At 44.1% G+C, this 27,863-nt stretch overlaps 2 protein-coding genes and 1 long non-coding RNA gene across 8 annotated transcripts in view; 2 read left to right on the forward strand and 1 right to left on the reverse strand.

Moving 5' to 3' along the window:
• Med1 (mediator complex subunit 1) overlaps nucleotides 1–7,990 on the forward strand; it is a 39,378-nt gene extending 31,388 nt beyond the window's left edge. For 3 of the 5 annotated variants that reach the window (XM_038326619.1, XM_038326621.1, XM_038326620.1), the window contains exon 17: nucleotides 1,709–7,990. In XM_038326619.1, the coding sequence (XP_038182547.1) occupies nucleotides 1,709–4,946 (3,238 nt within the window). In that variant the 3' untranslated portion in view covers nucleotides 4,947–7,990. The remainder of the gene's footprint in view (nucleotides 1–1,708) is intronic. The other 2 variants (XM_038326625.1, XM_038326624.1) reach the window with 2 other exon arrangements.
• LOC119812180 lies at nucleotides 2,766–10,077 on the reverse strand. The gene is made up of 3 exons (XR_005285051.1): nucleotides 7,302–10,077; nucleotides 6,690–6,862; nucleotides 2,766–4,676 (listed from the first exon to the last, which is right to left on the reverse strand). It is a non-coding gene; the product is annotated as an uncharacterized LOC119812180 (long non-coding RNA).
• Fbxl20 (F-box and leucine rich repeat protein 20) overlaps nucleotides 9,387–27,863 on the forward strand; it is a 69,628-nt gene continuing 51,151 nt past the window's right edge. Inside the window, exon 1 of one of the 2 annotated variants that reach the window (XM_038326626.2) lies at nucleotides 9,387–9,743. In XM_038326626.2, the coding sequence (XP_038182554.1) occupies nucleotides 9,696–9,743 (48 nt within the window). In that variant the 5' untranslated portion in view covers nucleotides 9,387–9,695. Of the gene's footprint in view, nucleotides 9,744–10,245; nucleotides 10,511–27,863 lie in introns of those variants that run through there. The other variant, XM_038326627.2, reaches the window with a different exon arrangement.

The following is a 27,863-nucleotide window of genomic DNA, read 5'->3' on the forward strand; positions in this document are numbered from 1 at the left end:
AATAAATAAATATTAAAAAAAGATTGATTTATTTATCACGTATACAGTATTCTGTCTGCATGTATGCCTGTAGGCCAGAAGAGGGTGCCAGATCTCATTATAAATGGTTGTGAGCCACCATGTGGTTTCTGGGAATTGAACTCAGGACCTCTGGAAGAGCAGCCTCTTAACCTGCTGAGCCACCTCTCCATCCCAAGGCTAGTAATTTCAAGCCTTGTTATTAAAATACTTTTAAAAAAATATTTATTTACTTATTATGTATACAATATTCTGTCTGTGTGTCTGCCTGCAGGCCAGAAGAGGGCGCCAGACCTCATTGCAGATGGTTGTGAGCCACCATGTGGTTGCCGGGAATTGAACTCAGGACCTATGGAAGAGCAGGCAATGCTCTTAACCGCTGAGCCATCTCTCCAGCCCCTAAAGTACTTTTCAGGAGAGAGAGAGAGAGCTGGAAAAAGATGCATGTTTTCTTTTCTTTCTTTTTTAAGACAGGTTCTCATTATTGCGGACAAACAACTTACAACTTGCTATTTAGGAAAGGTGGGCCTTGAATTCAGAGCTTGGCCTGCCTCTGCTTGGAGTGCTGATTGAAAGGGCAGGTCTCACTATGGCTGGCCTAAAGATTTTTTTTCTTTAACTTATTTTATTACATTTTAAGAGATATAGCATTTTAAATGGCAATGCGTGGCAAGTAATATTTAAGCCAGCTTCCTGGAAACATTAATATGTAATTTTTTAATACTTTCTAAAGTAGAGGGCTGACAGCCTATTTTTAAAAATAGATGTTGTTCATTTCAGTTTTGAGACAGGGCCTCTGTATTCCAAGCAGGCCTTGATAATGTGACAAAGGATGACCTTGAACTTCTGGTCATTCTATTTCAACTTGCTGGGTGCTTTCATTTGGTTTTATTTTGTGCCGTGGAGGACGGCCAGGGCCGTGTGCATGGCAGGCAGGCACTGTAACAACTGAGTCACACCCCCATGCCTCAAAACACATTTTAATAGCTTCCCATTAAATTTAATTGGAGCACTGCTCTTCATTTTACATATATTTGGCAAAAATATCAAAAAATTAGTGTCTTTAAGGCAGAATACTTACAGGTTGTTTAGCTTAGGACAGAATTTGCTGACATGCATACTAAAGCAAAATTTTTTCCAAAGTATGTGCATAGTGTAGATTTACCTGGGAGTTAAAAGTAGGCAGTAGTGCACAGCAGCATTAATACTTGTCACAAGTCCTTTTGCTGTATCACCTGTGGCCATGCGAAGCCCCCAAAAGGAAGGTATTTTCTTAGTAAGTTTCATTATCATTACAGTTCCTTCCCTTGTTTCTCCATACTTTTTTACTTTTGAAGCAGGGTTTCTGGCTGTTGTAGTTCACACTGGCTTTGAACTCACAGTTCTTGTCCTATCCATGCCTGAGGACTAGCTTTCTTTAGTTTAGTGTTTTAGTGTGTGTTTCATAAGCAGGTAATAATTGCTTACTGAATCACAGTTCTTTTTAGAATTAATATATGCAAAGCTTTAGAATTTGGTAAAAGTACTCTTGTCTTACAGATTACTTATCTGAAAATTGCTAACTAAAACCTCGTGAGGCTTAACTAAATCTCGGGCAAAAGTACAGCTCTTTGTTTCCAATAAATGTTAGGTTTTATACATCAGCTAATGAATACAGTGCTACCTCATTTTCTTTCTTCCTATCTTACAGATGTATGTCCATCCCTGTGACGATGAGGGCTATTCGGAGGAAGGCTGAAACCATACAGGCTGACACCCCAGCACTGTCCCTCATTGCAGAGACAGTTGAAGACATGGTGAAAAAGAACCTGCCCCCGGCTAGCAGCCCAGGGTATGGCATGGCCACAGGCAACAACCCAATGAGTGGTACCACCACACCAACCAACACCTTTCCGGGGGGTCCCATTACCACCTTGTTTAACATGAGCATGAGCATCAGAGATCGGCATGAGTCGGTGGGCCATGGGGAGGACTTCAGCAAGGTGTCTCAGAACCCAATTCTTACCAGTTTGTTGCAAATCACAGGGAACGGGGGGTCTACCATTGGCTCGAGTCCGACCCCTCCTCATCACACGCCGCCACCTGTCTCTTCGATGGCCGGCAACACCAAGAACCACCCGATGCTCATGAACCTTCTTAAAGATAACCCTGCCCAAGATTTCTCAACCCTTTATGGAAGCAGCCCTTTAGAAAGGCAGAACTCCTCTTCCGGATCACCCCGGATGGAAATGTGCTCGGGGAGCAACAAGACCAAGAAGAAGAAGTCATCAAGAGTACCACCTGACAAATCCAAGCACCAGACTGAAGACGAGTTTCAGAGAGAGCTCTTTTCAATGGATGTCGACTCCCAGAACCCAATGTTTGACGTCAGCATGACGGCTGACGCGCTGGACACACCACATATCACTCCAGCTCCAAGCCAGTGTAGTACTCCCCCTACAACTTACCCCCAACCAGTGCCTCACCCCCAGCCCAGTATTCAAAGGATGGTCCGACTATCCAGTTCAGACAGCATTGGCCCAGATGTAACTGATATCCTTTCAGACATTGCAGAAGAAGCCTCAAAGCTTCCCAGCACTAGTGATGATTGCCCACCCATTGGCACCCCTGTTCGAGATTCTTCAAGTTCTGGGCATTCCCAGAGTGCCCTCTTTGACTCTGATGTCTTTCAAACTAATAATAATGAAAATCCGTACACTGATCCAGCTGACCTTATTGCTGATGCAGCTGCAAGCCCCAGTAGTGATTCTCCTACCAATCATTTTTTCCCTGATGGAGTAGATTTCAATCCTGATTTGTTGAACAGCCAAAGCCAAAGTGGTTTTGGAGAAGAATATTTTGATGAAAGTAGTCAGAGTGGGGATAATGATGATTTCAAAGGATTTGCATCTCAGGCACTAAATACTTTGGGGATGCCAATACTTGGGGGTGATAATGGGGAGACAAAATTTAAGAGCAGTAGCCAAGCTGACACAGTTGACTTCAGTATTATATCAGTAGCTGGTAAGGCTTTGGGTTCTGCAGATCTTATGGAACACCACAGTGGTAGTCAGAGTCCTTTAATGACCACAGGAGAATTAGGGAAAGAAAAACCTCAAAAGAGGGTAAAGGAAGGTAATGGCACTGGTGCTGGCAGTGTATCGGGCCCTGGGTTAGACAGCAAACCAGGCAAGCGCAGCCGAACTCCTTCCAATGATGGAAAGAGCAAAGATAAGCCTCCAAAGCGGAAGAAAGCAGACACTGAGGGCAAGTCTCCATCTCACAGTTCTTCTAATAGACCTTTTACCCCACCCACTAGTACAGGTGGATCCAAATCTCCAGGCAGTTCAGGAAGGTCTCAGACTCCCCCAGGTGTTGCTACCCCACCCATCCCCAAAATCACTATTCAGATTCCTAAGGGGACAGTGATGGTGGGCAAGCCTTCCTCTCACAGTCAGTACACCAGCAGTGGTTCTGTGTCTTCCTCTGGCAGTAAAAGCCACCATAGTCATTCTTCCTCCTCCTCTTCCTCGTCTTCTGCTTCCACCTCAGGCAAGATGAAAAGCAGTAAGTCGGAAGGCTCATCAAGTTCCAAGCTAAGTGGCAGTATGTATTCTAGCCAGGGGTCCTCTGGATCCAGCCAGTCAAAAAATTCATCTCAGACTGGGGGAAAGCCAGGCTCGTCTCCCATTACCAAACATGGTCTGAGCAGTGGGTCTAGCAGTACCAAGATGAAACCTCAAGGCAAGCCATCATCACTTATGAATCCTTCTATAAGTAAACCAAACATATCCCCTTCTCATTCAAGGCCTCCTGGAGGATCAGATAAGCTTGCCTCTCCAATGAAGCCTGTTCCTGGGACTCCCCCATCCTCTAAAGCCAAGTCCCCTATCAGTTCAGGTTCTGGTGGTTCTCATATGTCAGGAACTAGTTCAAGTTCTGGCACGAAGTCATCTTCGGGGTCAGGATCCTCAGGCTCAGTGTCTCAGAAAACTCCCCCAGCATCTAATTCTTGTACACCATCTTCCTCCTCGTTTTCCTCAAGTGGTTCTTCCATGTCATCCTCTCAGAATCAGCATGGGAGTTCCAAAGGAAAATCTCCCAGTAGGAATAAGAAGCCTTCCTTGACAGCTGTTATAGATAAGCTGAAGCATGGGGTTGTCACCAGTGGGCCTGGGGGTGAGGATCCAATGGAGAGTCAGATGGGAGTAAGCACAAATTCTAACCATCCCATGTCCTCTAAACATAACATGGCAGGAGGGGAATTCCAGAGCAAACGTGAAAAAAGCGATAAAGACAAATCAAAGGTTTCTACTTCTGGAGGCTCAGTGGATTCTTCTAAGAAGACCTCAGAGTCAAAAAATGTGGGGAGCACGGGTGTGGCAAAAATTATCATCAGCAAACATGATGGAGGCTCCCCTAGCATTAAAGCCAAAGTGACTCTACAGAAACCAGGAGAAAGTAGTGGAGAAGGGCTGAGGCCACAGATAGCCTCTTCAAAAAACTATGGTTCTCCATTGATCAGTGGGTCCACTCCAAAGCACGAGCGTGGTTCTCCCAGCCACAGTAGGTCGCCAGCGTACACACCCCAGGGTGTGGACAGTGAGAGCGAGTCGGGCTCCTCCATAGCGGAGAAGTCCTACCAGAACAGTCCGGGCTCCGACGATGGGGTCCGGCCACTTCCAGAATACAGCACAGAGAAGCACAAGAAGCACAAAAAGGAAAAGAAGAAAGTCAAAGACAGAGACCGCGACAAAGACAGAGACAAGAAAAAATCTCACAGCATCAAGCCAGAGAATTGGTCTAAATCACCCATTTCTTCAGATCAGACATTGTCTATGACAAATAACCCAATCTTAGCTGCAGACAGGCCTTCAAGGCTCAGCCCTGACTTTATGATTGGGGAGGAAGATGATGATCTTATGGATGTGGCCCTGATTGGCAATTAAGAACCTTATTTTCTAAACAGATAAGTCCAGAGAAGAAACTAATGATAATTTACATGTAAAGCAACACAAGGGGTGAGTCAGGTAGGCCTGATCTGTGCTTGAGATTCCTAATGGGCATGGCCTCTACACCACGCTGGGCACATCTATAAAAAAGTATATCTAAACCCTACTAAAGGGACCACGGGGCTGGTTATTCACCAAGTCATATTTCTTTGCCAGAAAGAAATGTTAAAAAAAAAAAATACTTGTTTAAGATAGGGATGGGCGGGAAAGGGTATAGAGAGGGAAGGGAGGGAACACTATTGTGGGAAATATTCATATATATTTTTTCTCCCTTTTTCCATTTTCAGGACATGCTTTAAACTCATTTTAGTGCATGTATTTGAAGGGCTGGGCAGAAAAATGAAAAAGCAATACATTCCTTGATGCATTTGCATGAAGGTTGTTCACCTTTGGTAGTTGTCCATTTGAAGCATGGGCAAGGGAAGGACTTTGGCAGTTTTGGACACTTAAAGCAATGTTTGGTGTCTGTTTCTTAGGAGTGATTGGGGGAGGGAAAATTATTTTAGCTATTTATTTGTAATATTTTAATCCTTAATGTTTGTTTTTATGCAATGTTTGTTCTTAAATCTATGAAGGTTATGGTTCAGAATGATAGGCAGGAAGGGCAAGGTTTGTTTGGTGGTGGGGGAGCTTGCAGCTTTTGCTGATGCTGCAGCATCAAGCCCACACAGGTTAATCAGAGCCTGTTTTTGGAGTTAAATAGAAAAACCAAAACTATTATCTTTAGAGGTTTTTCACAGGGTTCAGACATAGGAATAATAGAAGTTACCTCCCTATGCAGTTAAAAGATTTATCTTTTTTTGTTAAAAAAGGAAGGGTGGCTTTTGGGGGGTATAAGGGTTTTCAGATTCTAAACCCTAAAGTATGAAAACCATTACAGAACTAATAGTTCTCCTAGTTCCACAATGTGCCAAAAGTCTACATCCCAGCATTTTGCTTGCAGGAGAGCTGATGCCATTCCTAAGAGCTGGACTTTGTTTCTCTTCATCACGAAGAGGAAGAGTTCAGACTTAAGTCACTCTACTGTCTGCTCCCCGAGATAAACAGTTTTAAAAAATGCAGCCATAGTTCACTTAAAACAATTTCAAGCTCACTTGAAGTAACGGGCCTGGAATGCTAAGTGAGCATGAAGATAAACCTTGCTACTGTGTAGCACACAATTGGACCTTTTTGGAGAAACAGGTCTGAGTCTGGATTCTGAGGGACATCAAATGAAACCCTTCTCATAAATATAGAAATCCAGGAGACCGTTTTGAGTGCAACAGAAGTTCTCAGTATTTGGAGGGTCCTCTCAAAAATCCGCGGCCTTACTTTGATTTTGCCACCTGCACTGTGCCATTCCTGATGATTCCGTTCAGAATCTTTATCAGCGGGATGGGGCATAATCCCCAGCACAACTCTTCTGGATTACAAAAAGAAAAAAAGCCAGGTGATTCATATTTGTGTATGTTATAAGTGGAGTGACTTCATCAGATGCGGACGATTTCTATATCCAACACTCTGCAGGTTGGAGTTAGCATATACTCGGAAAATCTACTGTGACTTTCTTTCCTGACTCTTTCTCATTTCCTTTGGCGTTCTCCCTTTTCTGGTCATCGGTTCTCAACAACTCTGCCATTTCTGTGTCCCAAGGCAATAAATAGGAAACAAAACTTTGTAAAATGGAGCAAGAAAAGTTACCTGTTACCCTATCAGAGTTCATTGTCTTGAGTGACACTAACAAGGACACGGGCAAGGTGACACTGGAGTGCTTTATCTTGTGGTGCTGGTGCAGTGGCAGTATCTCAGATATACAACCAGGTTGGATTTCTCAGAAGTCCGTCACCTGGTTCTGAATCCTCTCCTCTTAGCTTCTGCAGGAAAGTTAAAGTTACATGGTGTTAAAGTTTGTTCTGGGTGGGAATGATCCATGGGGAAATGTACTGCATAGTTATAAGGGGCTCAGTCCCCCCAAGCAGAGCCAACAAATACCAAAATCAGTAAACTGGGAAGCTTTTTCTCTCTTTCTGTCTTCATCCCAGATCAAAGAATCCCGAGTTAGGATCTGGATGAAGGATAAGCCCCTGAAATGTCGATGGGCACACCCCACTCAATGACCCAGCATCTGAACTTGCTTAACAGGGAGCCGGGGCTAAACTGCTTCACCCTGCCTGGGAACCAGGGAGCACTGCATTTCTCCACAGGGTGGAGGAGAAGAGGCAGAATAAACCAAGCCTGAAACACCTCCCTCCCATCCAGGTGTGCTCAGTCTCCTGTTTCAAAAGACGGCATGGACATGAAGTCAACATCTACCTGTTTGCTGCTGCTGGACTTCTTGTATTTTTTAATTTGACCTGATTCTTCTGTCTTCTGGCTTCATGTTAAGAATCTTTGGACAAAGTCTGCTCTGATGTACAAGAATTTTTCAGATTCAAATTCAGTGTATCTTGAAGTGTTTCCAAAATGAGGAAGGGGACCTTACATAATTGCCAAAGCCAGCTTGAGGTTAATAACTCTTGAATGGGATTTTCCTTTTGTCAGGCCAAGGTCTGAAAATCTAGAACAGCAATATCATGAATTTTCAGAGGAGCCGGTGAGTCACATAGTATCCAAAGTTGAGTCACAGCAGATGTCAGTGTAGGAAACATTCACAATCCCTGGGTAATCTCATTTTGTATTTTATTTTCCTCTTCAGCCCTGCCCCCAATTATTATTTGTCTTGAGTTAACTTTTGGAGGGCAGGAAGTGTTATCTTAGAAACTAGGCTGGGAAACAAGCTCAGTGATAGAGCAGAGCTTTAAATTCTGAGTTTAGAAATGTCCATCAGGAGCAGTGGGAAGGGTCTTTAGTTCTGATTTGATTTCTGTATGTATGGCTGTTCTGTAAATATTTTGTTTTGTTTTTCATTTTTTGAAAGTGAACAGATTCTGGGATTTCCCCCCTCTAAAACATCACAAAAAACTGTTGCTTTACATACAAATAAATTTGTTTGATAAAAATAATAGGTCTCTGGAGGTTTTATTTATTTGTTTTTTAAAATGGGTCACTATGTAGACCAGGCTGACCTCTGTTGTTTTCTGAGACTAGGTTTTATGTAGCCTAGGCAGACCTTGAACTCTATCCTCCTTCCCTCACTTTCCAAGAGATGGGGAGATGGCCTTTTGTTGTTCTGAGATTTGTCTCTTTGAGACAGTGTCGACCAAGAACTTGCTATGTAGCATAGTATGATTTAGAACTAGTAGTCCTTACTGCCTTGGCCTCCTGAGTAGTGGGATTACAGGGATGAATCATCACTATAAAAATCTTACCGTTTGAATATTTTCATTTGGTAAGCATCTTAAAAAATCCAAATTAATTAAAAACCAGTGTTCTAAATGGGCCAAAGGAATGCACAGTTGGTAGACCTAAGAGACAGGGTTTTATTTTTCTTTTCCTATATTTGATTCATCTATGTGTCAGTTTTTCTCACTTTTTCCTGAATTGCAGTTGTTATAAATTCACCAGTAATTATTGCTGGGATGCTTCTAAATTTTGCTCTTTTTTTTCCATTGGCTGAAGAAAAGGAAATGCTTTAAAAGTATGTAGGATTCAAAGACAATATAACGTGGACCTAGGTTTTTGTGGGCCCAAGAACTGAATTTTTTGAAGCGAGTTTGTTTAGGAAGTCCTCTTTAGGGGAAAAAAGAAAGTTTGGCCAGGCGTGGTGATACACACTTTAAATGCCTGAACTGGGGAGTCAGAGGCATGTGGATCTATCGAATTCCAGAAAAACTGGAGCAACTACATAAACCCTGTTTCAAAAAAAAAAAAGTGCTTTAAAAAAAAAAAAAGTGCTTTAAGGTAAGCAAGCTAAAAAGTTTTTTTTAAAGGTTCACAGCATTTGTCACTTGTAAATTTTCATCTTGATCTGATTCTAATTAGAAAAATAGTATGAGATAAACTCATAACTGCTTTGAGTATACAATTAAAAGCAGTATTGTGACCTCATCGAGCACGGGCGCAATTTATGATGGTTTTTAATACTTCAGGATTGGTACATTGTGTAATTTGTTTCTCTTTGAAGGGGCAACTCACTCTAGATTGTTTCCTAATTCATGGACAATAGGTCATAGGTTTAGGAATCTTGAAGGCTGGAGTTTACATTAATAATAGGATGACACGGACAAGCTTCTATATTAGGAGCCTAGTCCAATGAAAATCCTAGTTTCCTGTGGGCAGACGCCGCCGCCTACTCGCTCCTACATGCTTGTTTCTCCCGCCGAAATGGCGTCAGGTTGAGGCTCTCACCAACCAGCGCCCTGATTGGAGGGCAAGCAGCCACTACAGCCCATTGGGCGCCACCGGCCGGAGGGGCGGGGATGCCACAGGCCCTAGTGCCTAGCCTGCCCCCTCCCCACCGGTGTGCGCCCCTCCCCCGGCCCAAGGAATGGGTGCAGTGCTGGGGCGTTGCACCCCCTGACCCCGAGGTAAAGCCTCGCTACCAGTCCCTGGGCAGAGCTGGGCGCTAGGTCCGCCTCTTAGCGCCACCAGCTCATGCCTTGGGCAGCCAGGCACTGAGAGACAGCCGCCCCGCAGCGGCCCCCCAGGCCTCCCCGCAGCACCCCGGAATGCAATTCACCGGGGCGGGGGAGGCGGCGGCAGGAGCACCCGCGGCGGCGGCGGCAGCAGCACTACCCCAACCCAGAGGCGTCTAGAAAAAGGAGGAAAATGGCTCCGAGCAGGGACCGCCTGCTGCACTTTGGGTTCAAGGCGACAGTGAGTGATAGAGGGCGGGAGTTGGGGGGGCCATGAAGATGTGGGTGCCAACTCAGGCCGCCGGGGAAGTGACTAGACTAGGGCTGGGGACACTAAGCTGAGGGCTCAGGTTCCGCGTGGGTCGGTGCGTGCCGGTGAGTCTTCGGAGCGGCGGAGAGGGTTCCGGTGATGGTCCGTCCCTGCTTTGCTCTCCACGCCGGTCCGCGAGCACGCGCGCACTCGCACCCGCCCCACAGCCCCCCTGCACGCACGCACACTCGGGCACTTCCCTGCCTCTCCTCGTCCTGGTGGGCTCGCGCCCGGCCGCCCCACGCTCCTGCTGCTCGCGGGCTCACCGTCCGGGGCTGCGCCCGGTGGGGGAGGGGTGGGCTCGCGCCGCCGCCGCCGCCGAGCGCTCCTCCCCTCCCCCGGCGTTCCGAGGCCCGGGCGGCTCTGCCCAATGAGGAGCGGCGTTGCTGGCAGGTGGGGAGTGTTTTTGTTTTGGGTTGAAGTTGAGGCTTTGGAGAGAACCGAGCTAGCGACTGGCAGTCGTCGCGGCCGCGGACGCCGCGGGCGGTGGTGGAGGCCCCGCGGGACTCGAGCGGTCTGTCCTCCGCGTCCGTCGGGCGGGCCTCGCGTTACCGCCGCCGCCGCCTCCCGCTCCCGGAACTCCCGGGCCTGCCCTGGCCCCTGTCTTTGCACTCCGCACGCTGCAGCGCCCTGCCCGGGCCGCACCCGCTGGCCCCATGAGGAGGGACGTGAACGGAGTGACCAAGAGCAGGTTTGAGGTGTGAGCTCGGAGGGGTCTCGGGCGGCGCGGAAGGCCAGCTCTCGCACCCCAAACAGTCGCCCTACCGGAGTCGCCTCCCTTGTGCGGCCCGCCACCCGCCCCCGGCGGGGCAGTCAGCGTCCTCCCCTGCTCGCGACCCGAAAGCTTCGCGCACCGGCTCGCTTCGCCTTGCGGGAGGCTCGCCCGCTGCCCCTTCCACCCGCCGGCCCCGGATGGGATTAGCCCTGGCGCCCTAAATCCCCCCTCCCCCATAACACTCAGCTTCCCATTCTTTGCCCAGCCCTTGGCTAGCCTCCTTCCACCACGCAGTGAAAGCACCCGTCCCCGACTGGTCAGAGCCTGCTGCCTTCGTGAAGCGTTTGCCACCTCCCGGGCGGGAATCGATGAGTCCTCGGTGGAAGTAGGAAGTGGGGGTGGGAAACTGGGATGCTAGAGGCGACTGTTGGGTTTTTGGTGCTCTTTGGATATTGTTCTGATACTTCCTCTTCCCCGTTTAGTCAGTACTTTTGTGGGTCATTGTTACTGGTAACTTAGATATCGGTTCAGAGACTGTGAGGAAGGTCCAAGAGCCTTCGGAGAATTCATTTCTGTTTTGGTCTTAGGTTTGTCCTCTGCAGTGGGAGGTTTGTAGTCTTGGAATTGAACAGTAGATCGTCAGCAACCTCTTTAAAGAGAATTCACGGGCTGAGCAAGGGATCCCATTGAGAAGTATTGTAACTACTGAGAAATACAGTAGTACAAAAATGTGCAAGAGGCTTCATTGGTAGGCTGCGAGACAAAGAAACTTACACAAGAAGAGTAAATGTTACCTGGCCTTTTCTGGCGGAGACTCAGGCCGACCTGGGGTCACTCCAGTCCCAGCGTACTTCTCACTGGTGTTTCTCTCTCCTCCCCTGTCGCGTTGTATTTTTTTTTTTTTTTTTTTTTTGGTTTTTTGAGACAGGGTTTCTCTGTAGCTTTGAAGCCTATCCTGGAACTAGCTCTTGTAGACCAGGCTGGTCTCGAACTCACAGAGATCCGCCTGCCTCTGCCTCCCGAGTGCTGGGATTAAAGGCGTGCGCCACCACCGCCCGGCTTCGCGTTGTATTTTTAACACGCAGTGTTTTCCTTCAGCTCTCTTTTGAAAGATGAAAACGAGGCAGAAGTTTATGGGCTTGGGGTGAAAGTCTTACCTAGGAATGGAACCTCTATTTAGTGTTTGTAGTTTTTATGAGTATGAGGAAAAAAACCATAAAGTTACAGCTAAAGATTAAGGTAGGGTACCTGTGCAGGAAATTTAAATTCAGAGTTACAGTATTGAGTTGCAGTGAGGAAGTGGAGAAAATCAAAGTCCTTGGTTACATTAGAGTTTTATGTGTAGCTTAACCACGGGGATGGGGTGTGGGGGGAAGCATAATAAAAATGACCTATGTAGAACATTGTACTGCTCTAAAGTGGAGCACCCAATAAGGTTAATTTATGGCAACTTCAAACTCAGTACTATTGTAAAACCTTTGAAATTACTAACTAGACATTTGGCAGTGTAGGGGTACTCAGAGTCCAAAATGCTGAAAATTGAGTGGGGTGTAACCTTCTGGATTGCAGTGAGTTCTTTACCAATTTGTTATTCCCTTTTAGGTTGTGGAATAATTATTGGGAAAGACTTACTGTTATTTATGCTTTAAAACTACATTGTTGCTTCTTACTTTCAAATAGTTACTTGTTTTGTTTTTTTTCTTGAGACAGGGTCTCATGTCCTGTAGTCAGTGACCTTAAGGTGTTCCTCCACCTGCCCAAGTGCTAGAATCACAGAGATGTGAACCACCATGCCCGGCTTGATGAAATTTTAAATCTTCAAAATTGCCAGCCTGTGGTTTGCACACCTTTAATCCCAGCACTCAAGAGGCAGAGACAGGCTGATCTCTGCATATTGAGGGCCAGTCTGGTGTACATAGAGAGTTCCAGGAACACAGAGAACTCCTGTCTCAAAATAAAAACGAAACAAAAATCCTCAGAACTAAGATAATCTTTTATAAGGGGCTTATTATTTCTAAGTAGGTAAGCTCAGAATGTGAATTTTTATAAGTTGAGGAAATCTATATAGAAAATTATAGCTAATTTCAAATTGTGGTCATGACTAATACAAATGAAAGATTCTTGCCCCACCCTGAGATGAAAGAGACTTCTCTTTGCATACTTGATTCATTGTAACCTTTTTTATGGGGAATGTTCTAATATTCTCTCCTCCCCCCTTCCGTCCTCCCCCGTGTGTGTGTGTGTGTGTGTGTGTGTGTGTGTGTGTGTGTGTGTGTGTGTGTGTCTGTGTCTGTCTGTCTGTCTGTCTGTCTGTGTTTTTCTTTGTTTTGTCTTTGTGGTGCTGGGGAGCCAGCACAAGACCCTACAAGAGCTGCATCCCCCAGCCTTCATTTTTTTTTGGAGACGAATTCTCGGTATATAGCCAACATTGGCCTGGAACTCGCAGTCATCCCCTTACACTGTCTCTTGCTTTCTGGGATTCCCGGCAGGTGCCACAGTGTCCAGTTTGGGACTGTTTTCTTTTCTATACTTTTTTGAATATTGTGGCCAGAGGCCACATGCTTTATATCTTACTCTCAGAGCCAGGTCCACAAAGAAGTTTCTACATTAAACTGAACTTAGTGGCTGGAAATTGTAACCCTAGCACTTGGAGACTCAGGCAGGATTTGCCCCTGAGTTCCAGTCCGTCTGGTTTATATACTGAGTTCCAAGCCAGCCTGAGCTGTACAGTGAGACCCTGTTCAAACCTCGTGCCCTCCAACACTGTCCCCAAGGGGAAAAAAATAAAGTTAAAACTAAGAGATCAGCCGGGCGGTGGTGGCGCACGCCTTTAATCCCAGCATTCGGGAGGCAGAGGCAGGCGGATCTCTGTAAGTTCGAGACCAGCCTGGTCTACAAGAGCTAGTTCCAGGACAGGCTCCAAAGCCACAGAGAAACCCTGTCTCAAAAAACCAAAAAAAAAAAAAAAAAAAAAAAAAAAAAAAAAAAAAAAACTAAGAGATCACTGGTTATATAAGTCAAATATGCAGCATCTGTGTAAAACCAAAGTAGGTGAGTTCCGGATAGAGAATGAAAGACATCTAGAGCTGTAAAACTTCCTGCTCCATGCTCTGTTACTTTGTGTCTTTTTTTAATTAAAAAGAGTTTAAAGATACATTTTATGTGTCTGATTGTTTTGCCTGCATGCATTCGTGTGTACTTCACGCTTGCCTGGTGCCCACAAAGGTCAGAAAGTGGCATCAGATCCCTGGAACTGTAGTTACAGATGGTTGTGAAGCACCCTTTTGGCACTAGAAACTGAATCCAGGTTCTTTGCAAGAGCTGCAAGAGCTCTTAACTATCAAGCCATTTTTCCAGCCCCACACTATTTGTAAGTCAGGGTTTCACACGATAGCCCAGGATGGCCAGAAACTCACAGTGTAACCCAGGCTAGTATGAAACTTCCAACAGTCCTCGGGTTCCACCCCACATTCTATCTTAATTTTGATTCTTCTATCTTACATTCAAGAAAAGTTAGTACCCAAGAGGTTAAGGTACTAAAATTATGCAGCTTAACAGTAGAGAACCGAGAAGTGAGCAGTGGTGGCGCATGCCTTTAATCCCGGCACTCAGGAGACAGAGGCAGATGGATCTCTGTGAGTTCCAGGGCAGCCTGGTCTACAGAGCAAGTTCCAGGACAGGCTCCAAAGCTACAGAGAAACCCTGTCTCTAAAAACAAAACAGCAGAGGACCAAGATTCTAATCTCTAGAGGGGGTTTGTTTTTGTTTTTAGAGATTAAATTTGTGAATGTGTATGTGTGTGCATGTGTGTGTACATGGAGTATAGGTGCTGTGGGTGTCAGAAATAGGATCCCGAATCTAGAGTTCTAGTCGATAATGAACTCCCTGGTGTGGGTGTTGGCAGTCAAACTTGTGTTCCCCCACGCCCCAGGAACAGTTAAATGATCTTAACCACTGAGCCATCTCTCCAGCTCACCAATCTCTATTTTTCTACACTTAATCTTTTCATATCGTTCTGTTTTTAGTGTAACTCACCATAAAGCACATTAAATGTGTGGAAACGTGCTTTTCCTAAAATCTACCGAATATATTTTATTTTGTATATGCTGACAAATTAATGAGTGTGTCTTTTATTTCAGTTGTGTTAAACAACATTACCTTAACACTCAGAAAGATTGCCAGGAGACATATTTAAATATCTAGTCTTGACCTTAGCTTCAAATTGAGATTTTTTTTCAGTTCAGTTTCGACTTTGCCGTGTTTTTAATTGATCTGTAGTAAAGATACCGTAATGTTGGGGGGAAGTTCTTACTTGAGTTTATTTTTTTTTAATCTTAATTAACATTTTTAAAAAGCCATAGTGTTACCTTTAGCTGACATTGAATATTTTATAATCAGTGTCTGGAGTTGTTAAGACTGTAAGTTAGGAAGTGAAAAACACTTATTTTGGACATACTGAATCTATATTCATTATTCATTATGCTTCAGTGGCTTTCTTATAAATAAATAATACTACAGACATCAGTGACACTAGGTCTTTGTTTTCTGGTTTTGTCTTTTTTTTTTTTTTTTACCTGCTTTTGTTGTTTTGCCAACTCACTTTACCCAAAATAACAAAAATCGTATGGCACCATGAAAGAACATCCTGTATCCGTTTGGAGCCCTGGTTGTTCGTGTAGGCTTTGACTTTTTGTTTGTTTGTTTGTTTTGTTTTTTGAGACAGGGATTCTTTGTGTAGCCTTGGCTGTCCTGGAACTCACTCTGTAGACCAGGATGACCACAAACTCCCTGAGATTTGCCTGCCTCTGCCTCCCTGAGTTCTGGGCCAACTTTTATCACTTAATTTATTTGGCCTGGTGATTCTCCTTCTTTTTTTTTTTTTTACTAAGCAAGAGAGTTAAAAGCAATTATTTAAGTACCTTTTGGTTTAGTAACCTGTGAGTCTGTGACTTTTTTTTTTTTTTTTTTTTTTTTTTTTTTTTTTTTTTTTTTTTTGGTTTTTCAAGACAGGGTTTCTCTGTGGCTTTGGAGCCTGTCCTGGAACTAGCTCTTGTAGACCAGGCTGGTCTCGAACTCACAGAGATCCGCCTGCCTCTGCCTCCCAAGTGCTGGGATTAAAGGCGTGCGCCACCACCGCCCGGCTGAGTCTGTGACTTTTAAAAAATAAATACACAAAGCCAGATGTCCTTGATCATTTCTTCTGCAAGGCTCTTATACTTTGGTTCAGGCTGGCCTGGTGGGGGACACCTGTTATTTCAGACACTTGGGATGCTGAGATAGAGGACCACTGGAGCCCATGAGTTGGAAATGAGTGTGGACAACATAGACCTAGCCTCAAAAAAAGAAAGAAAAGAGTTTGCAGCCTCAGTCTCACAGCACTGGTATGCCTGAGATTTCAGAACAAAGCACAAAACCTCAAACAAAGCATTAAAATTCCATTTTTATTTCCTTAAGATTTTATACCCTCTGAAGAACATCCTGCATATTACCCATTTACCATTTTAAACATTTGTTTGTATTTTATGTGTATGAGTACTTTGCCTGCATGTATGTATATGCACCACATGTGTGTCAGTGTCCTCTGAAGCCAGAAGATGGCATCAGATCCCTTGGATCTGCAGTTAGAGACAGTTGTGAGCTGCCATATGGGTTCTGGGTACTGAGCCTGGGTCTTCTGGAAGAACAGCCAGTGCTGTCAACCTCTTAGGCATTTCTCTAGCTCCCTCTTTTGTTTCTGTTGTTTTAGACAGGGTCTTAGTTTGTTTTTTAAGGTGTGTGTGTGTGTGTGTGTGTGTGTCTGTAATTGTGTGTATACAGGTCCCACAGTGTAGAGGTCAGAGAATAACTTTTGAGAGTCATTTTATTCTTCCTGTTGTGGGTTCTGGGTTCTGAGGGTTGAACTTGAGTCATGATGCTTGAGTTTACTTGCTGGGCCATCTTCCAAGTCCCAGTTGTGTGGATTTTTTCTTTTTGTTTTGTTTTTCGATGATGTATTTATTTATGTACATTGCTGTTTTGCCTGCATGTATGTCTGTGTGAGGTTATTGGATCCCCTGAAATTGGGGTTATAGTTGTGAGCTGCCATGTGAGTGCTGGGAACTGAACCTGGGACCTCTGGAAGAGCTACCAGTGCTCTTAACCTCTGAGCCATCTCTTCAGCTCCTGATTTTGTGCTTTTAAGACATGGTGACCTCAGAATTACTGTGTAGTCAAGGCTGACCTTGAACTCCCAGTCCTTCTTGCCTCATCATCCCAAAGCCTGAGATTACGGGCTGAACTGCCAGGCCTGTCTTTGTTATCAGTTGTCTTGAGTCGTGCTTTCTATAGTTTTGAGACTGAGTCTCCGTTGTGGCCGCCCTGGAATTCAATACATACATCAGGCTGGTCTCAGACTCAACAGAGATCTAGCTACCTCTGACTATAGAGTACTGGAATTGAAGGTGTATGCACAACACATGGCAAGAATTTGTTTTGAACATTGTGGGGATTGATTTTGAAAACAGTTATCTGATGGTCCGTCTCCATTCTTGATTCTTCAGACTCAGGTTGCACCTGGATGTCATGTATGCTAGTCAGGCCTTCTTCTGAGCTGCATTCGCAAATATCTGACAACCTTCACTGGGCAAAAACTCCACAAAGTGCTTTTTTTTTCCAAGACAAAGTTTCTCTGTATAACAGCCCTGGCTGTCCTAGAACTCACTCTGTAGACCATGCTGGCCTCGAACTCACAGAGATCCTCCTGCACCTACCTCTGCCTCATGAGTGCTGGGATTAAAAGCATGAGCCACCACCTCCTGGTTTAAAATATTTTTTCTTTTGTTTCCTATTTGGACTTTTTTGAGATAGACTCCTGTTCCATAACTCAGATTAGCGTGGAACTCACTGTAGCCCAGGCTGGCTACAACTCATGATTCTCTTTTCAGCATCCTGAATACTGGGGTGTAGGTGTGAGCTGTCACACCCTACTAAGTCATCATTTATGTTGAAAGTAGTCACACTTTCACACTCTAGTATTCTTCTAGTTTAGGTCATTTGTCAGGATGGCATTAAGGTGTTTTCCCCGCACTGGACAAGAGCCTTCCTAATGTTCTACAACCGAGTGGCTGACCTTGAGTCTCCCCAGTATCCCTGAACTGTGGATCCTCAATATTCGTCTGAAACTGGCATTAGAGACCTGCACCACCAGGCCAGATAGGCGCTGCTGTTGAATCTGTTTTTATTTTTTTGAGACAGGGTCTTATTAAGTATCCCTGACTAACCTGAAACTCACTGTGTAGACAAGGCTGGTCTGGAATTCACAGAGATCTTCCTGCCTCTGCTTCTGGACTGCTGGGATCAAAGATGAGCACCACCCAGGCTAGATGAGATCATCAGATCCTTGGGAGCTGGATTTAAAAAGGGTGTGAGCCTCCTGACGCAGGTGCCGAGAACTGAACTCTTCCCTGAGCCCAGGTCCCCTGGAAGAGCCGCAAGCTCTCTTAAAAGTCATTCGATTCTGAGCTGGGGAGATAGTTTAGTGTTAGAACACTTGCCTAGCATGAGTGAAGCCATGGGTTCAATACCCACTATGTAAAAATTAAATATATATAAAATAAATTTTAATTTCCAGAACTTCCATTTCAAACTTTGGCCTCATTTTCCTTGCAAATTAATGAGTACTTTTGTTATTGTTTAAAGAGCCATTTCTCTCCCTTGAAATACTGTTTCCTAACTTGTAACAAGTTGGAAACAATTGAAAATTCTAATACTCTAGCTAGTGTAGTGCTATGGTTCTGGAATTGTATTTTTAGATATTCAAAGTAAAATATTCTAAGAAATCCAAGAGGGGGGGAAAATGAACACCCTTACACCAACCAAATTTAAGTGCTTTGTGCTGTTTTCCTCCCTGACCTTCTAGGCTTAGTGAACTTTTAGGTAGGCCCTCACCCAGATAGTAACTCAGAGGAAACAAGACATCCAACTGTAATTTTATAGTGATATGTCTTTATGTCTTTATGCATTTTAGTCAGAAGGATTCTAGTATGTCACAGCTAACAACAGAGAGTTATATTGGATTGTGGGATCTCATTTATCCTTGATTTTTTTGTTGTTGTTTTTTGTTGTTGTTGTTTTTGTTTTTCAAGACAGGGTTTTGCTGTAGCTTTAGAACCTGTCCTGGAACTAGCTCTTGTAGACCAGGCTGGCCTAGAACTCACAGAGATCCGCCTACCTCTGCCTCCCGCTTGCTGGGATTAAAGGCGTGTGCCACCACCGCCCGGGCCTTGATTCATTTTTATTATGTGACTTTTTTTTTTCTTTGGTTTTTTGAGACAGGGTTTCTCTGTAGCTTTGGAGCCTGTCCTGGAACTCACTCTGTGAACCAGGCTGGCCTCAAACTCGCAGAGATCCGCCTGCCTCTGCCTCCCAAGTACTGGGAAGTGCTGGGATTAAAGGCGTGTACCACCACCCTCTGGCGAGAACTACTATTTTCAGGGATGAGTAGTATGTAATAACTCCAGTGTCAGATTTGAAGGCCACACAGGTTACCAATTTATCTTTGAAAATTGGGAGAGTTGCAGTAAGGAAAATTTATTTTCAACTATTTTTCCTAAATATCACAGCTTGAAAAGCTCTATTAAACAACAAGAGTTTGATGTTAAATTTCTAAGTGACATCAGTTCAATTCATGACAAGGAAATGAATATTGGCAATCTCATTTTAAAGCCATAAAGACAAAGTTAAATGGATTTCCTCAGTGCTCAGTGTTAGTTCACAGCAATGCCAAGATTAGGTCCCCTGAGATCTCAATTCCTGTGTTTACATGAAAGTTTGATAAACTCATGCAGTTTATGTCACATAACTGCTGGAGAAATATAAGGTTTCTGTAAATAGAATTATTTTGCATTGGTGGGTTGAGTGTTCTCCCTCAGTGGCCGATCATGGTTAGGCCCTGGGTTAGATCTCCAGCATTAAAAACAAACAAAACAACACATTAAATATAATGATTCTCATGTGGTTTCTTGTTTTGTTTTGTTTTTCTTTTTTTTTTTTTTTTTTGGTTTTTCGAGACAGGGTTTCTCTGTGGCTTTGGAGCCTGTCCTAGAACTAGCTCTTGTAGACCAGGCTGGTCTCAAACTCACAGAGATCCGCCTGCCTCTGCCTCCCGAGTGCTGGGATTAAAGGCGTGCGCCACCACCGCCCGGCGAGCTAGCTCTTGTAGACCAGGCTGGTCTTGAACTCACAGAGATCCTTCTGCCTCTGCCTCCCAAGTGCTGGGATTAAAGGCGTGTACCACCACCACCCAGCAGGTGTGTTTTTGAAACAAGGTCTTGCATAAGTGGCATAGGCTTGCCTTGAATTCACTTATATAGCCCTGGCTGATATTGAAATTACAGCATTCCTCCTGCTTTAGTGCCCCGTGCAATGCTGTTTTTGATTGTTCCATTTGTGAGATAGGATCTTAAGTATCCATGCTAACCTCAGACTCCTATGCAATTGAGGATATCCTTGCACTTCTGATCCTCCTGCCTCTACCTCCCTATATTTACACAGTAGTACTGTGCTATTTATTCATGCCCAGGGCTTTGTGCATGCTAAATAAGTATTCACTCAACTACATTTCTACCTCCTCTGGTCTCTCTTAAGGAATATGTTGACCTTAGCAAAGCTATATTTTTTGTTGTACTTTTTAAAGGCAGAGCTACATTTCAGAGGCATTTATATAACACATTAGTTGTGACTAAGAATACTGAATATTAATGAAGCCTCTTTTACAGTTACAGTTCATGAAAATGTACTAGGAAGTTACAACATTAAGCACATATTTTTACTTATTCAAAGAACATTTCAAAATCAGTTTTCTGTAAGTGTATTGCAGAAATAAGTTGTAATGTGTTTTCTACATAAGCGTTTTTACATCCCGAGCATGAAACGGTTGTCAACAGCTGATGAGAGTGAGGGTTGGAAGAGTGTTGAGTGTCAGCAACACAGTGCTCCTTCACAGAGCAAATGCATCTCCTGCCTGTCTCAGCGCCATCATAGCTGTATTTTCTACAATTAGAGAGGGAAGAACGGCCAGTTTCCGGGGTAAACGCTGACTGATCCAGTGTTTTAAAATGTCAACTTAGAATTCAGTGCCAGCGTCTCATCTCGGCAGACATTTATCACAGCTGCCAACAATGAGTGCAGTGATGGCCGTAATGAAGTACTGCTGGGTTCTTTCCGCATTTCAGACTAGAATTCAGGGGGGCTCTCATTTAATAACCAACATGGAAAACCGACTCACATTAGGAGATGACCAATTATAGTTCTCCCTTTGTAAAAGACCTTTCCTCTAAATAGTAAGTTCTTAGTGAGTGTAGGGTCATACACTAAAATCCCAACACGTTAGAGGTGAAAGCAAGAGAATTAAAAAGTTGACGTCATCGACAACTGCATGGTACCCTGTTCTCAAGACCAAAACTAGCGGGGTGCTGAGGCAGGGAACTCTTGAGTTGAAGTCCAGCCAGCCAAGCCAGGTCTATAGTGAGAAACTCTTTAAAAATATAGCAACAGCAAAATGCACAAAAAGAAACTGAGGCCTTTTAAAGTATTTAAAATATTAAGTTACAGCCGGGTGGTGGTGGCGCACATCTTTAATCCCAGCACTTGGGAGGCAGAGGCAGGTGGCTCTCTTTGAGTTTGAGGCCAGCCTGGTCTACAAGAGCTAGTTCCAGGACAGGCTCCACAGCTACAGAGAAACCCTGTCTCGAAAAACATATATATACACATATATACACACACATATACATATATATATATATATTTACAAACACTTATAATATGCTACAAAGTGGCAACAGTAAGCACAAATTACTGGTGCCTTTGTTGTATGGCAGGGAGTCTGCTAATGCTACACAAACTTAGAATTTAGACGTCACAGTGGAAGTATTATAGCCATTATAGAGACTGGAAATCAGACACAGAGAGCTTAATCTGAAAAACTTCTCCAAGGTCATACAGATGGTAAGTAGCAAAGCCATAGTTCAAACCCAGGCTTCAAAGCTAATGCTGGTAAACGGGCCCTGTAAATATAAATGCAGTTGCTAAGCGGTGAGAACCACAGCATGCCAAACTCCAGGATGCCACACAATCATTATACCCATTTCTCGGCAAAAGCATTTGCATGTTCGTAATACCGCAGACCAGACTCCCACCCCATCCCAGCCTTCAGACATCTACTTTTCTCTGTAGTCAGGACAGAAACAGGCGAGGTATCCAAAGCATCACATTAAGACCACAAAGGCTGATTTGCTTTTCTTTACTAGAATTATAAAGATATTTAAGACATTGACAGTGAATTAACCGTGTAATCTCTCTGCAGAGGATCATAGTAAAGGGAACCTTATCGTTAGACAATGGATTTCGGTAAAGGGAACTTACTCCTAAAGTGCCATTTTTATTTTAATTATGAATGTCAGTACGTTTGTATACACAGGAGTGCAGTGTGCCAAGCAGCCCAGTGGAACTGGGTTACAGGCAATCGTGAGTCCCTGGACGTGGGTTCTAGGAGCTGAGCGTAGGTCCGCTGGAGGAGCCGTTGCATGCCGCGCTCCATACACAAACCTCTGGAAGGCTCAGTGGTGCTTGAATCCGTACCTCCTTGGGAGGCTGAAGCAGGGGATGGGCTTGAGCCCAAGAGTTCTGTCAACACAGGAAAACCCCTGTCAACACAGGAAAACCCATTTAACCCCATTTCAAAAGCAGGTAGGCCATTCAGACCTGATAATTATTTTCTTTGTTATTTTGTTACTTGGGATAGAGTCTAGCTCTGTAGCCCAGGCTGGCCTATAGAACCCTCCTGCTTCCTTGTGTTTTAAGACAAGATCTCCTTGTTTGGCTTTCAACTTGCTAAGTAGCGGAGGATGGCCTGGAGCTCCTGATTTCTTCCCTCACATTCATGTCTGGGGTCACAGGCATGTTGTAGAACTCCTGCTTTTGCAGTAGTGAGGGTAGAACCCAAGACCTTTGACACATTAGATAAGTACTCTACCTGCTAGGTTACATTTAAAGCCCCTTTACTGGCTTTATACATTGAAAGAATGTTATTGGTACAATACTTTCTACTAATAAATGATCATACACACACACACCATGTACATACCCTGTCCTGTCCAGCACAGTTTGGTGCTGATGGGGGCAATGAGGGAATGAAGAAATGGCAGACACATACACAGAAACTGAGGTCAGGTGGGCCATACTAGCTCTAATGGAGCAGCATCAACTATGGAGCATCCTGGAGCCTCGTATATCTATCATAAGAACATCTCGTGTATATATATCGTAAGAGGGAAGGGGTAGGGGGTCTCGGTGGGGAGCAGTCTCTGGCTGCCGTCATCCAGAAGGAAAAAGCTGCAGCTGCTAGTTTCACACCTGGCAGCTGGTTCAGAAACACTGGTAATCCTCCATGCCTCTAAGCCTCACCTGGAAGAAGGCTTTGCCTGTTCCTGTTCCTGTGAGGCTTTGGTCCTTGTTAACAATACACAGTCTCTTGGGACTTAATCCATCCCTTTCACAGTCACTCAGGGCTTCTTTGGCTTCCCATACATACTTAATTTTTAAGGTTTTTTTTTTTTTTTTTTGAGACTACCTGCCTCTGTTCCGAGTGCTAGAATTAAAGGCATGTATGCCACCACTCCAGGCACGTACATAGATATATTTTGACTCACTGTGATAGTCACACAGAGCGTATCTGTATCACATTTATGCCTTTAAGAGGGACTGGGTAATTGTGTGCTACAGGCAGATGTAAAAGTCAGAGGACGGCTTGGGAAAGCCAGGACCCAGCGTGGCTTGTCAGACTAGCTCTTAAGTGGTTAGTCATTGTCTCTACCAGAGATACAGGTTTGAAGATGGTCTTGCTTTGTAGTACCATCTGACTTGAATTCGTGATCATCCAGCCTCAGCTTACCATGTGCTGGGATTATTGCATGCATCGATGCATCACCACACCCGCTTCAGTTACATTTGCTAATGACTAATTCAGTCATCAAATATTTACGGAGTATGTCTTATGTGCCTGCTGTCATGAATACCAGGGGTGTAAAAATGAACAAGACACACAATTTTGTCCTGGTGGAGTTGAGAATCTAATTAGGGAATATCGGTACATTATAAAGGATAATATGTAATATATACAATACTAATAATTGCTGGCTCCAGAAATAAAGGGTAAAGATTTATCAGTAGGAATTGCTGGTGTGTATGGGGCGGGGGGAGAGGATGAATAGCCTTGTAGACATTTAAACTCTGGAGAAAATGTGTTGAGCTGGGATACTAGCTGCCTAGTATCCGTAAAGCCCTGGTTTGCCACCAAAATAAAATCTCACTCCTGTTCTCTGGAGACATAATTTTATAAACAGTCTTTGAGACTGTTATAAAACATTATTTGAGACTGTTCTCTGTGTAGCCCTGTGTGGTCTTGGAACTTGCTCTGTAGCTCTGGCTAGTCTTGAACTTGCTATTTGCCTGTTTCTGCCTCCCAAGTGCTGGGATTAAAAATGTACTTCACCTCATTCCCCATTATGATTTATTTATTTATTTTTATCTTTGTGCATTGGTGTTTTGCTTGCATGTATGTTTGTATGAGGGTGTTGGATTCCCTGGAACTGGAGTTACAGACAGTTATGAGCTGCTGTGTGGGTGCTGGGAATTGAACTCAGAACCTCTGGAAGAGCAGCAAGTGCTCTTCACCTCTGAGCCATCTTGCAGCCCTGATCTATGTTTCATTTACATCTACTTGTAGACTGAAGTAAGTTTATACACTATTTTAATGTGCTATGTTTTGACTGTGCCTCCTCACATGAGGTCAGGTGAAGATTTTCTAATTGTGGCACTCAAAAAGTTTGAATTTGAAGCATGTGATGTTTTTGGATGAAGGATATCCTATATTGTGAAAGCAGAGGTGACAGGTTTGCTGTTATTAACGGCTATGATCTCTGTCAGGCATGGTAGTTCACACCTCCAATCCCAGCAATGGGCAGGTAGAGACAAGTGAATCTCTGGGAGTTTGAGGCCAGCCAGGTCTACATAGTAAGTTCCAGGACAGCCAGAGCTACGTAATAGAGAGACCTTGCTTAAAAAACAAAACAAACAGCACTCTTGTGCCACCACCCCCTGCAAAAAAAGGGATATCTGACCTGCATGGCCAGAATAAAACTATTTCTCACATCTCCTCTACAGTCACTGGCTACAAAACATTACTGCCTCCTTCTAACCTCTTATTGTAGTCTCAAATGATGCTTTCTGTGATTATGTCTTCAGAAGGCAGGAGACATACAATTTGTGCATTTTATTTAAATACTACAGTTATTTAGCACATGCCACAATGAACCATGGAAGTCAGAAGACAACTTGCAGACATGTTTTCTCCTTCCTCAGTATGAGTCCTGGGAATTAAACTTAGGAGTCTGTAGGGACCTGAAATGTTGCTCAGATAGTAAAAACAAGTTAGGAGACAAGATACTCAGCAGAAAAAGGAATGAAAGTGCAAAGAACGGAAACAGCTTGGTGCGTGTATAACACCATTATGGTGGCCCACATTCAGATCCCTAGTACCCATGTAAGACCCATATGTGGTCTTATATCTTCCTTTTACCTCAGCACTGGGCATGGGGGACAGAGAGAAGAGCATTGCTAGGGTTTGCTGCCTGCCTTGGCCTCTCTGGAAAACATCTCCAGGTGAGTGAGAAACCCTGTCTCAAGGGTTGTAGCAGGACACCCAACATCTTCCTCTGGCAGTGCATTCCATGGATATGTGTATATACACAGACAGCTTTAATGCCAAGTGCAAACCAAGAATTGGTGGTGGATGTAGGCCAAGTAGACAAGGTAGAAACAACATAAAGGAAAATGTGTGCTGTTGCATCGGATGTTATAGGTGTCTATCACAGAGAGCTTGACTGTTAAGTGGTGTGGTGTTTTTATCTTGAGATATCTTAGTCAGGGTGTGGTGATATACTGGCCAGTTTGTTTCTAAGAAACAATTCTATTTTTACTAAGGAAGAGCTGTTGGGTGGGGAATTTATAATCTTATTTTGTTTCAAATTTATTTAGCATACAAAAATGTTTTTCCTTTTGGATTCTGGCAAGAAAGACAGCCAATTGAAAAAACATCTGAGCCGGGCGGTGGTGGCGCACGCCTTTAATCCCAGCACTCGGGAGGCAGAGGCAGGCGGATCTCTGTGAGTTCGAGGCCAGCCTGGTCTACAAGAGCTAGTTCCAGGACAGGCTCTAAAAAAGCTGCAGAGAAACCCTGTCTCGAAAAACCAAAAAAAAAAAAAAAAAAGAAAAAACATCTGGTGTTGGTTGAGTGAGGGAATGGCAAACCTTGTAAAAACTACTTATAGTACTTTTTTGTTTGTTTGTTTTTTGAGACAGGGTTTCTCTGTAGCTTTGGAGCCTGTCCTGGAACTAGCTCTTGTAGACCAGGCTGGCCTCAAACTCACAGAGATCCTCCTGCCTCTGGCTCCCGAGTGCGCCACCATGGAAAAGTATTTCTTAAAATTTCTCAGCCAGGTGGTGTGGAGCACACCTTTAATCCCAGCATGCAGGAGGCAGAGGTAGTAGGATCTCCATGAGTTCAAGTCCATCCTGATCTACGGAGCAAGTTCCAGGATAGCCAGTGCTATAACAGAAAAACCCTGTCTCGAAAAAACAAACCAAAACAAAACTCTCCATCTTTAATTATGGGTTTCTTTTTGGCTATTCTGTTTTAACCTTTCCCCAAAGTGTTCCTACTACTATAAGATTTGACTTGTCCCAGATTTATGAAAAGGAGACCACAAGTTATACATTTTCTTTCAGTGAAGTGCCATTTTTTGTAGTAGTTGCTGTCCAGTACCCCTTTAACGTTAAGTACCATTGAGTAGCTTACAGTAATTAGCTCACCCTGGCAGTTGTGCTTGTCTTTTTAAAAGGTCACTCAGCAGGCTGCAGTCCTCTTGACTGTTTCTGGAGTGTGTAATAGGCCTTTATTAGAGCATGAGACTGGTGCTGCTGTCAGCTGGTTCTGGCTTCCACGTGATTGTTGTCCTGAAGTCTAGCCTAGACTTCTTATGTGATAGCAGGAGTGATTCTGGAAGATGCCGCTGTGTTTCTTAGGCCAAGCCTTGGAAACCACTCGTTATCACTGCATAGTGCTTGTTTTCTCTTAGCCTTTATGTGTTTGATATGTGTGCTCACTGCCACGCTCATCTGCGTGAATGTGATTGTGCGCGTGCCACAGTGGACTTGGGAAAGTTAGAGGACAACCTTATGGGTCACTCATCGCCATTGTAGCTGTTCTGTGAAGCCCCCGAGATTCTGTGTCTGCCTCCCACCTGCCTGACACTGCCCATCTGGCTTTAAATGGATTCTGGAGATTTGAACTCAAGTTCTCATGCTTGGGTAGCAAGAACAATTTCCCACTGGATAGTCTTCTCAGCCTTGTCTTTTTGTTGTTGGTTTTGGTTTTGTAGATAGGGTCTCAGTATTTAGCCCAGCCTAGCTTCAAACTCATGATCCTTCTGCATTTGTCTCCCAAGCATTGTTGTTGCAGGCATGGACTCTGTAGCCAGCTGAGAGCTACCTTTCAAAGCTAAGTAACTCCTCAGTGTAATTCCTTCATAAGGAAAGGTGGGAGCCTAGAGGCTTCTTTTTATCTTAAACTTTCCACTTACATGCATGTAACACATTTTATTATCCATTCATTTGTAGTTGGACACTCAGCTTACATCTGTCTTTGGGCTACTGGGAATAATGCTGACCCTGTGACCAACAATTTGATGAAAATACCCATATTTATTATTTTGAGGCATGGTCTTTCTGTGTATCCCTGGCTGACTTAGAAGTCACTGTGTGGTGATATTTCATTTGTATTTTAATAAACAAAGCTTGCCTGAAGATCAGAGAATAAAACAGTCCCACTGGTCAACCTTCAGACCAGGCAGTGATGACACACCTTTAGTCCCAGTAGCCACACTACTTTGCCTTAGAAACTAGGTGGTAGTGGTGCACACCATTAATCCTAGCCCTAGAGAGGACTATAAAATGGGAGGAGATAGCTCTCACACACAGTCTTATTCTGAAATTCCTGGGGATAGGATCGCTATTTCGGACTGAGGTAGAGGTAAGAGCCAGTGGCTGGCTGTTTTGCTTTTTCTGACTTTCAGGTTGAACCCTAATTCTCTGGGTTTTTATTAATTGTGTACATCAGTGTGTAGATTAGGCTAGCCTCAAGCTAACACATCTGCCTGTTTCTGCTTCCTGAGTGCTGGGATTAAACGTGTGGGCCACCATGCCCTGCCAGATGAAAATATTGATCTGTACAGTCCAGTATT

Source organism: Arvicola amphibius, chromosome 4, assembly GCF_903992535.2.
Source record: "Arvicola amphibius chromosome 4, mArvAmp1.2, whole genome shotgun sequence".
In the NCBI taxonomy this organism is placed as follows: Eukaryota; Metazoa; Chordata; class Mammalia; order Rodentia; family Cricetidae; genus Arvicola; species Arvicola amphibius.